This window comes from Engraulis encrasicolus, chromosome 21 (genome assembly GCF_034702125.1).
Source record: "Engraulis encrasicolus isolate BLACKSEA-1 chromosome 21, IST_EnEncr_1.0, whole genome shotgun sequence".
Classification (NCBI taxonomy): domain Eukaryota; kingdom Metazoa; phylum Chordata; class Actinopteri; order Clupeiformes; family Engraulidae; genus Engraulis; species Engraulis encrasicolus.
Genome location: NC_085877.1, coordinates 36604382 through 36622172, shown reverse-complemented (window position 1 = coordinate 36622172; position 17791 = coordinate 36604382). Strand labels below are relative to the sequence as shown.

The 17791-nt window shown below is 41.7% G+C and overlaps 1 protein-coding gene across 2 annotated transcripts in view; it reads right to left on the bottom strand.

Annotated features, from left to right (window-relative positions):
- Window positions 1–7313: 7313 nt before the first annotated feature.
- The window catches only part of cd99l2 (CD99 molecule-like 2), a 42361-nt gene continuing 31883 nt past the window's right edge, over window positions 7314–17791 (bottom strand). Inside the window, exons 6-11 of one of the 2 annotated variants that reach the window (XM_063186669.1) lie at window positions 17103–17165; window positions 15714–15773; window positions 14628–14684; window positions 13857–13979; window positions 10933–11001; window positions 7314–9345 (exon numbers count right to left, since the gene is read on the bottom strand). In XM_063186669.1, coding sequence (XP_063042739.1) covers window positions 9284–9345; window positions 10933–11001; window positions 13857–13979; window positions 14628–14684; window positions 15714–15773; window positions 17103–17165 — 434 coding nt within the window. In that variant the 3' untranslated portion in view covers window positions 7314–9283. The remainder of the gene's footprint in view (window positions 9346–10932; window positions 11002–13856; window positions 13980–14627; window positions 14685–15713; window positions 15774–17102; window positions 17166–17791) is intronic. The other variant, XM_063186670.1, reaches the window with a different exon arrangement.

Here is a 17791-nt window from a genome sequence, read left to right as displayed (position 1 = left end):
ATTATTCATTCGGAATTAAAAACGTCATGTAAACATAGCCATTGTCATTATGTTTCTGTGGTTGCATATTAGATCTTCATGTCAAAATGTGCATAGGTGATATTGCACTTGTTTTTTAATAGTGTATGTAAATATTGAGGTAGTCAAATTAATATATTTGTACAGCAAATATAGGTAACAAAAGTATTGACAAGTGTTACACAAACCAGAAAGCTATTAGTATTGTTTTCTCCTCGCGGCCAGTATTTCCTTGCCTGGCTCTTGCCCGACCTGTAGTTCCGCACAGCTTTGTGAGCTCCACTACTAGGTCTGGGAGCATGTAGCAGGATTCCATTTCTACAGTCAAAAAATAATCGCAGCATTTATTGCTTCAATATCAACAAATTCTTTCAAAACCATTTTCTGTTGATCTCTAAAGAGTCAATATAGTCTAAAATATGACCTGTGACTCCTCAATGTGAGCTGCCAGTGATATTGAAGTGATAAATGCTCGGCATTGTTTTTTGAGTCCAGAAATTGAATCCTGCCACATGCTCCCAGACCGATGTGTGTGTTTGGAGTGCCACCAGGGGGCTCCAGAGCACACACACGGAGGTCTGGTAGGAACCAGGCTAAGTATTTCCTCAATTATTATGTAATGTCTGTCTTGTCATGTGGAACTCTCTTTATTCCTTCTTTTACTTCTCGTGCGGCAACAGCGTTGGAAGTAATTGACTTTGTATAGAGGAGATTTGGGTGACAAGAGGCAATTTGAGCGACACAAGTGACAGTTTGTAGATGAACTTCAGCAAGCATGGTTGTAATAAGCTATGATGCGGTTCGGCGATAGCCCCACAGCCTCTTGTAATGACGGAATGGCCGTATTCTGTTTTTAACAGTCATACTCGCTTGTCGCTAGTATCGCCCATGTCACTCTTGCTATGAAAAAAGTCCTGCAAATCTTCGTGGCTTTTGTCTCTTCTGTTGTGTTTGGACGGTTACAAACACATGGAACGTCTGACTCGTGGCCTATAATATGCCCAAAAATCTTGAGAGTGTTTGAAAACCTTATCAGTATTTGTACTGCACCTTATTGTCGAGTTGTTTGACCAAGTTCTTTCTTTTTTTTATGAAAAAAAAATGTCACGATGTTGCTTTTTATTTCTTTGGGTCATTGTGACCATTTTGGACAGTTAAAGAGAGTTTTGACTATATATTCCATGCAAATAATGTATGACGATCTGCCAAACCGATGCTACCAATAACTTATCAGTTCATTTAGACTGTTGCAAAGAACAGTATTACACATACAGTAGCCTAACTAGTGTTCCAAAAAAGAGTGTTTTAAAATTTGTTTTACTTTTGTTTTGCTCTGCAGTGCCGTGCACATCATGGTTAGATTTAGTCAGGGGAAACCCAACATTTAGTGCATGTCCTTGGTCTACAAACAAAGGCCCGAGGGCCATATCCGGCCCGTACATGGATAACATTCGCCCGCCATGAGGTCAGAATATGTGAAAACATAAATGTTTTGTGGTTTTCGATCACTAAAATTTCAGTGTGTCATACAGTATCTCACCAAAGCATTCACAGAGAGTTAGCTCTTGTGCTAAAAGTCTCGTAACAGACATTGACAAGAAGGGAAAACGGAAAAGTACAAATCTGTTCCCTGTCCAGACATCTAACTTGTTTCTCATGGGGTTGGGGCGTTGGTTTGGCCCGCAGCCTCATTTGCTTTACATAATTTGGCCCTTGGAGAAATATAATTGGAGACCACTGGTCCATGTCCTTGCTCAGAAGATGGTGCAGAATTGGTTAAGATTAGGAGAGCCATTAAATAATGTATTAGTCTTGTCATCAAAACGTACTGTTTGCATTGTAATTTGTATGAGGTTGATACATAAAAAAAATACCTCAGACTGCCCAGCAGCAGGCCCAAGGCCAATCTGAATCATTTGGTGTTTTTCATTTTTTATTCCTTGGTTATTCAATGAAACCTGTGTCAAACATCCTTTTTATGTTCCTGTTGTGTTGTCTGTTGCACTGTATTTTGTTGTAGTGTATCCTTCTATGACCTGATAAAGGATAAAGAAACTTCCGACATTCCTTCAGAACAATAGTCAATAAAATCTTGATTAAGTTTTACTGTCGCTTGTTTTGTTTATTATTTTCAGCAGAATGACTTAAGTATTGTGTTGTCAGTTCAGGATATATCTGGCTATAAACTGAAAAATGTGCATGCCTGGCCATTTTTCCCTTAAACTGGCCTATCACACATAAATACTGTTTTTGTACTAAATGTTGCTTGACTTAGAACAAGCAAATAAACAAACTAACGAACAAAAAAAAACAGCAGTGACCCCTGGGGACTGAAAATGGTTCTTATTGACTGCAAAATAAATCAGGAAAATAATCCAATGAAAGAAGCGTTGATCATTTGGGCCCTGTCTTCTAAGCTTCACTAAGCTTCCTTTAGTTAGGGTGTCCTATTGGGGCTTCCTTTTCATCCATTCAAGATTGCCCTTAACATCATTCATTCATTCATTCATTCATTCATTCATTCATTCATTCATTCATTCATTCATTCAATGTAAAGATTTGTTGAGATCAGAGTCAGCTAGTATTGAAGCTAGTATTGTATAGTATTGAAGCTATTTTCCCTCGGGATGAATTTCCTTATATTTCCCTTGGGATTAATAAATGATACTTATGCTCTACTCTACTCTCTAACTTTTACATTTTACGGGCTTGGCTATACGTAATACAACGCTACGTTATATATTATGTGGACTGAACCTCTTCCAGAGCCAGAGATGGGGTCCCCCTGCTACAATTACCTTCATTTCCTTTGGTATTAATATGGAATATGTTATAGGGACACTGTGTGAGATTTTTAGTTGTTTATTTCCAGCATTCATGCTGCCCATTCACTAATGCTCCCTTTTTCATGAATACTTACAACCACCATCAAATTCTAAGTATTCATTATGACTGGAAAAAATGCACTTTTCATACATGAATAGCCACTTTTAACTGCAAAGACGACTCTACTTGGACCATGCTAGGAAATATTTATTACTTAGTAAACTTTCATATAAAGATCAAATTTGGCAATAGGCAGCCCAGTTTCAATGAGCAGCATAGTTGCAGTACCTTTTTTGACCATTTCATGCATAGTGTCCCTTTATGTTACTCTACTCAACAATATTTAAAAAGCAGTACAGTCATTTATTGACCACTGGTGACTAATGAGGGCCTTACAAAACCCACCTGACCACCAGGTTCTCTCAAACATCAAGTACCTTGGGCGACGTGGACTAACTCACTCAATTAAATCGTTTGGCCCTGACTTGGCATACACAGCATCACCTCCACTATTGAGTGGCATTCTAATCCATTCCATGTTGTCTTAGTTGGAGGTCTCCATTAGGAATCCTACTACCCAGCTTCCCAGAATCCTACTTCCCAGTTTGTTTCCCAATATAGAGCTTTATCTTAGTGGTATCATGGTCTGCCTCCCATGCCGAACTGGAACGTTGAATGGTAGGTTGTGGGTTCGAGCCCCGAGAGGCAAACTGCGCAGGATGTCCTTGGTTAAACTGGTGCCGTGCCACGGATGGGAGTGAGGTTTACTGGGTGAGGTAACAGATGCTAACTAGCAGAGTTCGGCAGTAGAACATTAGTGAACCTTCTCTCAAGAGACCTCATACACTATCAGTGAAGCGCAGTGGCGTGCACAGACATTTTGGGAGGTGATGGGGGCATGTGTAACTTCCGACTGCCAAGCTGTAGCCTAGAGTCTATAAAGGATATCGGGGCATTGTAGATTGTCATGTCAACATGTGGACCACAGTAGTACATTGTGATAAAAGAAAAGTATTTCAAAAAGGGCACCTTTTGTCCTATAGGGCAAAGGGGCAGGTGCTTTAGCACCACCTCATCCCTATCTGTGCACGCCTATGGTGATGCTGGACCTTTATCTCAGTGGTATCGTGCTGTGCCTTCCATGCCAAACTTGGCCGTTAACTGGTAGGTCACGGGTTCGTATCCCAAGAGGCGACCTGTGCAGGATGGCCTCGGTTTGCACACATAATGGAACAAAACACACATACAAAAGCATGACTTTGAATTAGTTTATTGGGTTTCACCATAATAATCTCTTCCAGTAATGTATTGCCAGTGAGCTACAGTGGAGAGGTTAGTCAAGGTTTGCAGTTGCTAAAAAACCTTCACAGCAGAAGAGAAACGGCACACTCTTTTTTTAAAGGTGGAGATTGTCACAAGACTGCACCGACACCATCGTATGCCGTGTGTGTGTGTGTGTGTGTGTGTGTGTGTGTGTGTGTGTGAGTGTGTGTGTGTGTCTGTGTGTGTGTGCAGGCCCGCCGACAGGACAAAGGGCAAAGGACAAAGGGGTCAGTTGTCCCGGGCCCAGAGAATGGAGGGGCCCAGAATTGGAACCCCCATTACATTGTATGGGGCCCTTTTCAGATGGTTTTGTACGGTACCAGAAACAGCTGTCAACGGCCCTGTGTGTGTGTGTGTGTGTGTGTGTGTGTGTGTGTGTGTGTGTGTGTGTGTGTGTGTGTGTGTGTGTGTGTGTGTGTGTGTGTGTGTGTGTGTGAGCGTCCATTTTTTGTTTTCTTTCTCCAAAGGCAGTCTTCATGCTAGTAAATTAGGCACAAGTGAAGGGTGACTGGGATGTTGCATGACAGGCTTGGCTACTCATCATCTCTTAACTTAACACGGACGTTGCCTTCTGCTGTCCCAATTCTTATTAACAAACAAGCAGCACCCCTCTCCGTCTTAGTTTACTTCGTATCAATGTTCCAAGAAATGCCTCTACAGGGGTGCATTTCTGGAAAGCGTAGTTGCTAACTATGTTAGCTACTTTGTTGGTTGCAATGCAATTTCCCATTGGCAACTACCAAAGTTGCTGACTGCTAACAACTACGCTTTCCAGAAATGCACCCCAGCACTGCTAAGTGAGACGGGGAGAACTGTGGAGAAGAGGTGTGTGTGTGTGTGTGTGTGTGTGTGTGTGTGTGTGTGTGTGTGTGTGTGTGTGTGTGTGTGTGTGTGTGTGTGTGTGTGTGTGTGTGTGTGTGTGTGTGTGTGTGTGTGTGTGTGTGTACGCGTGTGCGTGTGTACGCGTGTGCGTGTACGCGTGTGTGATAGTGGCATTGAAGGAATAGTGGCGTTTCACTGGCAGTGCATAACCTAGAACCAGGGCACCTGGGTCTACATAACAATCCTCCAACCCTTGAACGATTAAAAAAAAAGAAAAGAAAAACAAATGCAATACAAAAACAAAACAAAACAAAACAAAAACCCAGAGCTATTCTGTAAGATAACAAACTGTCGACAGCTACCAAGCTAGAAAATGTCCAAAAAAACATGCATGTCTGTACAGTTCTGTGCACACCATTGCGGATACAATCAAGTGAGGTGTTTAGGCCTCTTTGTCCAGTCAACATAACGGAGCCACAGTTCGTAACAACCACGGAAACAACAACAACCAACCTTTTAAACACTCGTACCATAAGAATCATAACCGACCTTGACTCAGAAATGCAGGTATATCGTATGATGTACGTATGTCAGTGGTACCAGAAGTTGTCATAGAAAAGCGTAACAGTCTTGTGTTTGTGTTGATTTGGGCCGGAGCCATTCTCTTGTGATATGGTGTGAGAGACGTACAGCATGGCCCAAGCCACTTCAAAAACATTATCTGTGATCAAGAAGAGCTTAACTGATAGTACTTTGTGGGTAACGCCACAAACCATTTTTTGTCAACCGGTTCCGATTGAGGATCGATCACCAAGCAAGCATACTGAAATCATCTCTATCATTTAACGCAGGCAGAAACACAGGGGTGACATTGAAGGCCAAGAGTGTACACGTAAAAGAGGCAAATCTGGTCTTTGATGCTACTTTGGCGTTGTTGTTGTTTTATGTTTTTTTTTTTTCATTCTAAAGCAGCACCAACGTGTGCTACAAGGGACTGCATAACAAGCTACCGGGTACCGAAACAGCATGCAGGCAGGTAGGTTTGAAAACGAACTACTACTGTCAAACATGGCGAAGAGTTTTGTGAAGAGTTACATTCGGTAAACATTCAGTTAGTTCCTCGGGATCTTGCACATTCATAGTTCTAAGCATCACTCGCTCGTGCTGCGCTGTTGGCATCCACCAGTAGGCCTACACTACAGGCTACTTCATCCCCCCGACGACAGGTTGGCTTAGTAAGGCTTTAAGGAGGGACTGGTGGTGCAGAGGGGTGCACCGTAAATTCTGCAGTCAGTGTTGCCAGATTGGGCTGTTTCCCGCCCAATTGGGCTGCTTGGGATGGCCGTCTGCGGGTAAAAATCGCATTTTGCAGGAAAACCTGCCCAATTTATCCCATAGAAATCAATAGAATTGGGCGGTATTTAGTGCTTCAAGGTGGTTTTGAGCGTTTTTTGGGCTGGAAATCATCAGCCTCATCTGGCAACCCTGTCTGCAGTGTTAATTCAACACTGAAGGCTCTTTTCCACTGCCGATTTTCTGGTAGGCCTACAGCCTGACACAGCCCGACTCGGCCGCCACTCTTTGCTTTTGCAGATTGAGCTGTTGCCTTTTCGTGCCAAATCGAAAAGTAAAAAGTGGCGGCCTTGTCGCTCTGTGTCGGGCTGTAGGCCTACCAGAAAATGGGCAGCTGAAAGGAGCCTTTAGAGAACTCAGAGAGTGCAAACCGCCAAGGCCATGGGGTCACTGATGCCTAACATCTACACGTTGTGGAATCCTATGCCAATAATATAAATCCGTTCATAACTTTTTGAGTTATCCTGCTGACAGACAAGCAAAGCAACGCGACCGAAAATGTAGCCTTCTTGGCGGAGGTAATAACATTTAGCACTGAAGTGTCTTGATCATACTTTCTTAGTGTTGAATTAACACTGCTGAATTCACCGTGTGGCGTTCATATTTAACAGCAACGAGCGAGCATTTGGAGGTCAGCTAAAAAGGTGCACGTTTATTGGCTGTGGTCTTGCTCTCTCCATTGTGACGTCACAGCTCTCTATTGTGATGTCACAGAGCAGGCCAGAGGGGGCTATTCCAAGAACATGGTCAAGTGATACACCTGGCTAAGTCAACCAACAGGAAGTGGTAAACATGGTAATAGACAGCCTGCATGCATCATTCAGTAGTGAAAATTAGGATTCCAGGCTCTTCTACTAGATGATTTACAACGACCTCAAAGTCAATTTAACCTGGTTTGACTACTGAGCCATGCTCTTTGAATTACCCCCCACACTCAGGGAGCGAGTGACAGAGTGAGCGCGTGAGTGAGCAGGTAAGAGGCTAGAGGTGTCAGGGATGCATTTCTGGAGAGCGTAGTTGTTAGCAGTTAGCAACTTCGGGAGTTGTCAACAGGAAATTGTATTGCAACCAACACAGTAGCCAACATAGTTAGCAACTACGCTTTCCGGAAACGCACCCCCTGTCCGCTAGAGGCTGACTAGACAGGCCAAGGCGCGTGGTAAAGGCCCCTGTAGTCGAGTGAGGCGAGGCAACGAGAGGCGAGGGAGAGACAGAAGCAGAACGGGTGCAGCACAGAGCAGACTCTCTACCAGGATGAAAGAAAAAAAAAGTTGTCCACAGACGAACAACAACAGCAACAAAGAAAGAGAAACAAAAAAATAAAACCTGATACGACGACTAGAAGAAACTACCAACACAGATGCTAAGTTTGTGACCGAGCGACGCCCTCCCCCCTGATCTGAAATGACAGGGGGGGCGGGGATCAGAGTCAAAACACAAACACTTCTGGGAACATACACGCACATGGTTATACAAAGTGGGTATAGAAGGACACGTAAAAACACAACGATTTCGGGTACAAACCCTCGGATACTCACACTGCAATATACAAGCATAACAAAAAGAACCTTCTACAGAAGCATTCAGCTGCCACGGAAATGTAAAATAGCAATCTGAATAAGAGAGTACTGATTATTATTAATTAAGACTTCAATAATAAGCTTCTATGTGGTACCTTACACTAACACTGACAACAATTCCAGTTTCTATTCTGTTTAACTCGGTTACGTTAACTTCATATGCACAGGAAAATTCTAGAACTTCACATTCAAAAATGCCCTCTCCCTTTTTAAAAGGAGAAGAACTCTATCACTGACATCTCAATAGAACTAATATACACATAAAACTAAGATTTCACCGTCCATCGCAGTCACATCTTTCCACGGAAAAGCCAAAGGCCTCCCTTGCAACATTTCCTTTTTCAAGACTTTCAAGACTTCAAGACTTTTTTTTTCTCCATCCCAAAAACAAAGCATACCAAGCAGCTGTGGGTTCGTATTTAAAGTACGTAGGCGATTACTTATGTCATTGTTTCTCTTTTTCTTTTCATTTTTTTTTACTTCTTTCATTTCTAAATCCACTAGAAAAAACATGTGTCCTCTATGACACAGAAATTCTTCAACCACTGCAACAACTCTCAATAAAAGCAAGGCGAATATATACAGCCCATGTAAAAACCTTAGAAACACACTGGGGTCAGGACTTAGAAAGTGGGGGGGTGGGTGTCACAGGAATTCATAAATATTTTTTTGCATGTAAAGCCCAAATAGAATAAGTGCACTTCCATCAACAATCAGTCTAACGTCGTGTGCCAGGAGCATTTTGTGGAAGTGTCATGCAAGAAGCAGGATCAAATTATTGGCTACATGAGTGCATGGTGTTGTAATTGTAATTATAATCATCATTATTAATAATAGTATGATTATCAAAACTGTTTGGTTTCCATTCAGTATCCAATTGCCTGAATTTGCTGGTTTTTCACATTCGTATATTATACTGGTTTAACAGCAAGGTGCCGATTTTGACACATAACAACAAAAATAATAAAACAAAACACTTGTAGTAATATAACAGTTAAAGATAACAGTAAGTTTTTATCATCTCCACAAGTGTCTTAAAACTTAAAAAAAAAAAGGAAATCAGCCTTCATTTCCTCTGTGGTGGTTTCCCCACGTCAGGTTAACAACATTGTAAACAGGCATAGTTAGTCGTCTTCAACAAAAAAAGGGCATAAAATAAATAAAAGGTATAATATATACACATAACATTTTAGAACAGGACAAACAGGGGAACATGTGGTTATTCATGGGGGTGGGTGGGTTGGAATTTGTCATTTCGATTATGGTGAACATGGTTGTTTTCATTTGGGGAGAAAGGGGTGTGTCACCATGGAGAGAAGTGTGAATTAGCGCCCTCCGGTGGTGGCTGGTGATACCACCGCTTAGACTGCGTTCTCCTCTGTAGGAGGTTCTGCGTTGGGGGGCTGGAGAAGGGTCTGTTGAACTGAAACACGTATACACACACAGAGACACACAGACACACACAAGAGAGAACCAAAGTCATTTTTGCTGACAAGTGATCAAGACATGGCAAACGTCAACACAACACATTTTTCCCCCCTTTGCCTTAGTGTTTAAAAAAAACAAAAAACAAAAAGAAATAAAACATCTAAGAGGTTTCCATTCCCTACTTTCGGAACCAAGTCCTGAAATCCAGTCCCTCAGCCCACACCACAGGCCTACTGTCAGTGACAAAATATCTACAGTGCAAAACACATTTGGAAATCTGACACCTAAACAACAAGCGCTAATGTCCTTGTTTAACCTGCAACAGTAGTGTGTCACCATGGCAGTGACAGCTGCCAAGTGGCTAATCATCCTTTCACCCCTAGCCATTCACCCCATTGTACCCCACGTGCTAAACAATGGGCCTGCGCCCACACCCCAGAACCACTACGTCGCTTCTAGAACAATCGATAGTGCTACAACCATGGTGATGTCATCCTGACATTCTGAAAGATCAGAAAGCCGCTCAACACCTCAACACCTTCCAATATGATACACTGGGAGCTTAAAGGATAACTTCTGTCAATTTCGACATGCAGTTGTAATGCTCACACTACCCTGGACTTTTCAGTATTTCAGAATATTTTTTTTCTTCAGCGTTTTCCGAGATCCTGTTCATCCTTTTTAATCGCCTCACAAACGTTTGGCTTACGCCCTTCCTCGGTGTATAACCGTGATATCCTTTTTGACTTTGTAAAATGGCGATATCCTTTTTGACGAGATCACCATTTCACACTGAGTTTCTTCAGCGAGTAAGAGCACTCGTTCATACTTTGTTACACACCTAAATTAAGTCACAAAGCGAGCACATGCCGGGACAGACTATTTTTGTGCAATGTGGGCACATCTCCTATGGGCTAATCTAGGTTGCCTGTATTCAGATGCTTTTCTGTTATGAAACCTACAGTATCATGCATAGTGCTATGATTAGCAAATGTGCAATTGGTCATACCTGGTTGCACAACTGAATTAAGTCACAAAGCGAGCACATGCCGGTTTTTAGGCTTTTTTGTGCAAGGTGGGCTGGGCACATCTAGCATAATCCAGATTCCCTGCGCTCAGATGTTTGTGTGTTTAAGTAAATGTGATGAGTAGCATCCTCATCCTCCAAGAGCTTAGTGATTCATTAAATAAACACTGGTTCAGTCACAGCTTGCGCCTACAAAGGTGTTTCTGGATTACGAAGAAAGTGCTCTCTGGGAGGGGATATAAAGGGTTTAGCATAGGTACACTGTGTTTGTGACGTTCACACCCACATAATCCTAATCTTAGATTAGAATAGATGCCTTTAAGATACATTTAAGGAATGCAAAAGAATGAAACGCAAACTAAGTATGCGAAAGGAAAAAAAAACAAGTATCCTAGGTCAGGAAAAAGTGTTGTTTTTGTGTTGTGTGTAGTTAGTGTTGTGTGGTGTTGTGTTTATGGTGTATTTGTGTTGTGTCTACACAGTATGTTGTTTGTATTGTATTTTCGTATTCTTGTATTGTTGTGTTTTCATTTTCGTAGTTGTCTTTTTTTTTACCTTGGGGCTCCGTAGCTACGACGGCGTCAGGATTTTCTGCCTTCACCATGTCACCAGTATTCAAACTCTCTGCAGGAGCAAAGAAGAGAGAGAGACAAGTCAAATGAAGAAGAAAAGAAGGGAGAGAGGCAAGTCAAATGAAGAAGAAAAGAAGAGAGAGAGAGAAGTCAAATGAAGAAGAAAAGAAGGGAGAGACATGTCAAATGAAGAGTGCATGCATTTTAAAAATATATATATATATATATTCATTTTATGTTTTTCTTCTTACCATGTGTTTTTTTTAATCTTGGTGTTTTTAAATGTTATTTGACTTAAATGTCTTTTTTCTTTTTGCATTTTGTTTTTTTGTGAAGCACATTGAGTTGCACCTGTGTATGAAATGCGCTATAAAAAATAAAATTGACTTGACTTGACTTGACATGAATGAAGAGGTGGATCTTCTCCATGTCTGACATTTTGAAATTCCAGTAATATACATTTTTAGCTGCCATTCTTAAGGGTGATAGTGATACATAGTCATACCAGAGAGAGTAGAGAGAGAGAGGTTCCATTGGCCCATTGTTTCCTGATTCTATTATGGCCCCCCTTAGGCAGACCTAAGGACTGTTCTATTCATTGTAGGAGCATTATGACACGCTCCTTTAGGCAGACCGGAACCTGGTCACATTAGGTGCCCATAGAAACCTATTATGTTGGCATATCTCTATACTTAAAGAATCTCTGGTCATACTGTGCTGACTTCGGGGTAAACAGTAGACGTACTGTCAGCGGAGGGGGGGGGGGGTGGGGGGGTTGGGGGTGGGTATGGGGGGTATTCCCTCATAGAGGTCCTGCAATGCAGGACAAAGGGCGTGTTGTTTTTTTTTCCCCGCCGAGAATTCAAAGACGTCGATGACGTCAATTCACCTCCGTGGCAACAGGGGGCGAACTAACTCATTCAGTTGAGCCCAGTCCCTTGAATGAATCACGAAGCTAGCCAGCTGGCTATCTAAAACGTAGTATTCGAGGCTACTACTAGCATACTTCTAAAAGTTGGGGCATAATGCAACATCAGTTTCTTTTTAGTCAAGTATTACAGTCCATGAGATTAAATGCCAAACAAACGCCGTTTTAAAAGACAACGGACAGCCTGAATGGCCATTCACACCTGGGGCCTAGTAACTTAGTAGCTAGCCAGCTAAATCACTTATTACAACAAAGCCAGTTGACTAGCCACCTGAAACGTAATTCTACCACTAATAAAGATGCTTCTTGCTACTTATTTAAAAAGTTGTGGCGTAATTTGGCATGAATGATAGCATACAGGATTCCTTCTTTATTCATGTTTTACAGTCCAGGTGGTTGTGTTTAGCCGGATCACACCGCACTCTCGATTAAAGGGTGCCAAACATAAACAAAAACTGTGTAAAATTGAAAGAAAAATGTCTGCACACTTAAATCCCCTTTGTGTTCTTTTTAATAGGCCAAGCTTTCGGTCTACTGACCTTCCTCAGGGCTCAGTCAGAGAGCTTGTCTTGAAAAATGTGTTATTACCTGTTTAGTACTGAGAAAGGGAGTGCATTTGGAATGCAACATACATCATACATACAGTGAACTGAAGCCCTGAGGAAGGTCAGTAGACCGAAAGCTTGGCCTATTAAAAAGTACACAAACGGGATTTAAGTGTGCAGACATTTTTCTTTCAATTTTACACAGTCCAGGTGGTTAAAATGCCAAACAAAAGCCGTTTTTTAAACACAATAGGTACATCTAATGGCCATATTAACAGCTAGCTCAGCAACTGTCAGCCAAACCCATTCAAACTAGGGGTGGGTATTGGCAAAGGGTTCACGATTCGATGCGCATCACGATACACATGCCACGATGCGATTCTATCACGATGCATTGCGATTCATGTACTACTGTGATGCATTGCGATATTTACTTCAGTAAATGTGTAAAATACAGCTTATTTGTCAGTTGCTGTGTAGCTTTCTTAAGTCAGTTCACTCTATTTAAGCATTCTATCATCTGGGAGAGAGCTTACATCACAACAGAAATATTACCTATTCTCTACTGAACAAAATAACCCGTGGCAAATCGAATTTTATTGTTATCAAATAATCAATTGTCATGAATCCATGCAGTATATTGAGAAAATAAGTATCACGATACCTTGTCATGAATCGATGCATTGTATCGTGAGAGTAAGTATCGCGATGCATCGATATGACGATTATTTTGCACACCCCTAATTCAAACTCTACAGGATATTAGCGAACCCTGTTTTAGGAGCTAGCTATGCCACACTACAAACGAACAAAGAGGCTTCTTCGCTACTACCACACTACGAACGAATATACTTGTCATGACGAAGGCATTTTATGGATATTTTTAATTGTTTTTTTTTGGGAGTTGTAGGCTACTACTGAAATAGAACACCTTTTCTCTATCAAGTAAACTCCAGTGATTTCGTGCCAAGTCAACCGCATCTTGTTTTTCCTTTTCCTTATTCAAACCTCCGCGGTAGGGTAGAAGAATAGAACACCTCTGACCTATCAGGGCCAAGTACTCACTGCACTGCTGCAAGCACATTGACCAATTACAGTCCAAGAGCATAGCGTCAGCTCACGGACATTTCAGTCTGGGAGAACCATGCGTGTACCGCAGCCAGGGGTTGTTTTATCGCTGCACAGGGGGGCGTGGTGACTACTTTTCTGTACTGCACCTCAGTTGAGGTGCCACTGTAAACTCCCTTTTACTGTACTTTGGTCATACTACTAAACATGAGTTCATCACTTAGAAAATATTCATGAACAGATCAAATTTGGGAATAGTCAGCACAGTTGCAATGAGCAGCATAGTTGCAATTCCCACTCTGGCCACAATCCTACATACTGTACCTTTAAAGTCAACTAAATGTAATGTGATGTGCTGTAACTTACGCTGCACGGCGAAGCAGAACTTCTTCTTCTGGTAGGATATGTAGCTGGTGATGGCTCCAACCAGTGCCACGCCCACTGCGCTGACGATGCCCGCAATGGTGCCCGTCTCTGCCATGGTACCATCTGAGGATGCACATAATACGAGCATGACTCAATAATGCTTTATCATTATTTCATTGGTTTGTGTAATGTGTACTTCCCAAGATGCCATAGTACTGTCAGCCATGGATGCACATAAATTACAATAACACAATTCGGTTGCACAACTTGCACTTTATCTTATGGTTGTTTTTTTGTAACTGTACCTACCTGTATTAATATCCTATATTATGTACTTTTTACAAACACTAACCATGGTACTTTCTGAGGATGAGCAGAAGTTGAGCATAATCCTACTGTATACCATTTCATTGTATGGTTTCTGTTTTTTGAATGTATCAACATGTAATATTATGTACTTTTACATCCCAAACTACCGTTTTACAATCTGAGGATGCACAGATGTTGATAGTCAAAGTAATACTTACAAACATAATTCAATAACACTTTATGTTAGTGTATTTATACCATAATTTTGTCCGCTGTACGATCTAAAACACATGATGTACGATCATTTCAGAGTTCTTATTCTGTTCATTCAGTTGCCTTGAAACAACCATTTGGTTCGAGTACAATAACTTCCTCACAAAAGGCCCCAAAAACGATAATTTTGAGGCTTTGGTACGATAATTTAACATGTTCCATCTGGTTTTATGGCAGGTGAGGTCTTACCGTAGTCGCTGTTGTCAGTATGGTCGCTCTCTCCATCGCCCCGGCTGCCACTGCCCCCTGTCAGACAAACAGACTCAATAATAAGACGAGGCACTGACTCTCTTTTTTTACAACTGTTTGCAATAACTGTGTATTTTTAGTTTTGTTTTAACTTTGTTTTTTTAAGGAACATCAAACCTGTCAAGGGACAAAAGACGGAAATTAGCCTCTTGGCTACAATCTTGTATATTTAGCATTTTTGTTTAAATGCGGGCAATATATGCTGTCCCTTTCTTAAATAAATAAACTTGTAAACTTGTAAACTTGAAGCCCCACTTTCACCAGTGTTCAAAATATTCCAAACCAGTTTAAGATATTTCATACGCTATTTTTGTTCATATATTTTTTTCTTCTTTAAACCAGACTGTATTGTATTCCAATTGCATCTTCTGAATGTAATAAGAAAAGTCTTAAAATAAACCGTGGGAAAAATATATATATATTCCAAACCAGATGTACTACTTGAAATGGATTCTTAAATATTAATAAGGGAGAAATACTCATGAGTGGATAATATCCAAGAACATAAATTCTGATAACAAACACCTGGAAATGTCACCATGGACCTGAGGTCCTTGTTTTACACGCATGCTGATATTTTTGTAACATTTTTGATCCAGTTTACATGGCATATGGATCACCATTGTGATGGGTGCACTTTAGAAACTAGATGGGTGCACTTTAGAGCTTGGTGTACATTTAAACAAAAGGCCCGATGGGTGTCTGCCCAGTCTGTGAGCTTAACTGTAAAATAGCCATGTTGTAGTAAAGGCTTGTATACGTTTTGGATAAGAAGAGTGCCTTGGACTCCCTCCGTTTTGGTGACTTTGTTTCCCCCCACACCAAAGATTTCAAGATTTTTTCTACAATTCCTGAGCACTCAAGAGTTTTTCTTCAGCCCAAATGGATGTGTCATGGGCCAGGACTCGCTTGAAAAAGAGGCAAAAGCCTCAACGTGACTATCCTAGGTTATATAAGGGATAAATACAAATGTGTTTGCAAAAATATCAATATATGTGTAAACAGGGTCTTAGCTACAGTGTATACCTTTGCCTTTGTCTGGCTTGTAGTCACCAATGTCTTTCAGGTCATCGTCAGTGAATGCACCTGTGTGTGGAGGGAGAGAGAGAGAGAGACAGAGAGAGAGAGAGAGAGAGAGAGAGAGAGAGAGAGAGAGAGAGAGAGAGAGAGAGAAGCCCATTAAGCCCTGTGCGTGTTGTGCTGTTATTTTTGAAAAAAGGGGAAAAAAGAAAGAAAGACCCGGTCACCTTAATTACCAGAAAGGAAATGAAGAACAGGAGGATCCCCAAGAGAAAAACAAAAGAGAACAAACTAAAAACCCAGAAGAACCGAGCGAGGAGCACCACAACCAAGTAGGTCACGAGACCACGGCGAAGAGGATAATTTGTAGCAGCATTACTAGAAACAAACTACAACACACCCATTCATGCATGGCTACTGGTTAGTCATTCCTGGGGCCTATACTAAGAAGCTGGTTCAGGAGTAAACCAGGTTAAGTTAAGAGGTAAATCATCTAATAGAAGAGAAACATCTCCAGGCTCTTATATTAGATGATTTACCTCTTAACTTAACCTGGTTTACTCCTGATCCAGCTGTTTAGTATAACCCTTCTGTTCTCATTGTAGATACATACAGCAGATAGACAAGACAAGTTGTGTGGATGCTTAAGAGCACGGAAAAATCTGATTGTGAATCTGATCGTGTTTCTGTTCAGACAGCATCGATTACTTTAGACATTACACAGTAAACCCTGTCCATGACTCCCCAGTAGGCTTTTCATACAGATGACGGAGGTAAGGAGAGAAGAATGGCTTGGGGACAATACAGAAGAAAAAAGATAGTGAGAAAGAAAAGAGAGGCATTCTCCAGGGAGGTGGGGTTGGAGGGGGTAGGAGGGGGTTTCACAAGGGTAGTTAAACCCAGGAGGACACACAAAGATATTTTTTTGGGAAGGGGTAGAGAGAGGTACACAGTTAAAAATGCAGTGTTAATTCAAGTCTTGGGCTGAATCTCAAATGGTGCACTTGTGCACTTCAGTGTCCATGTTTCAGTGTGTATGCCGTATTAGTTACGCACTGAAACATAGTGCCTGAAGTGCACAAGTGCGCCATTTGAGATCCAGCCTTGGAGAGTCAGGTTGTACTTGGTCCCCAAATACTGCTTCTTTTCCACTGCCAGTTTTCTGGTAGTGCCTACAAATCGACACAGCGCGACTCAGCAGCCACGTTTTGCTTTACGATTGAGCTGTGTCGTGCCTATTCGAAAAGCAAAAAGTGGCGGCCGAGTCGTGCTGTGTGGAGCTGTAGGCCTACCAGAAAACCGGCAGTGGAAAAGAGGCATAGGTGTTGAATTAACTCAGCATGTTTTGCTGTGTATAGGAAGGCGGTGGGGGCTGGGTTGGGGAGGGAGTCTTACCACCAGTGCCTCCTCTGTTATTGGGCTGGCCATCACCCCTGCCCTCTCCGTCATACCCTTTGTCTAACAGGGGACGACACCACGACATGCTATCAGTCTCTCGGGCATGCTTACTGTACATTACTTTCAGTTAGTTACTTGTATCAGAGACAGTTTATATACTGTAGGAGTTTACATGGGGAAGTTTTATGGTCCCTATGTTTTTTTTTTAACAGGGTTTCTTTCCCAAAGCCTGCTTAACAGCCATGCTAACAGGAAGGTGGCAGGGAAAAACTGACCAGAATAAGGTGCTGTTTCCACGTAGCAGGATATTTTTTTAGCAGGGTATTTTTTTCTCCTGCTAGGTGGAAACGCAACGTGTGGATAAAAAAAATCCTCCATTGTAACAAATGCGTTTCAGACCCCTAAACAGGATATTTTTTTCTCCTGCTATTTTTTTCTCCTGCACCTGGATTTTTAAATATCTGCTACGTGGAAACGGAAGGCCAAAACCAATGCAAAACCAATACAAGCAGGAGAAAAAAATATCCACATGTAAAAATATCCAGCTACGTGGAAACGGCACCTAAAGCTGGGCTTACACTGTGCGACTTTTGCCCCGATTTTACAACGATTTGGCACTCGCGAGACTTTTTGGGAGTCGGGGCGATTTCTTGCTCAATCGCAGGTCAATCGTGAGTCTTGCATCG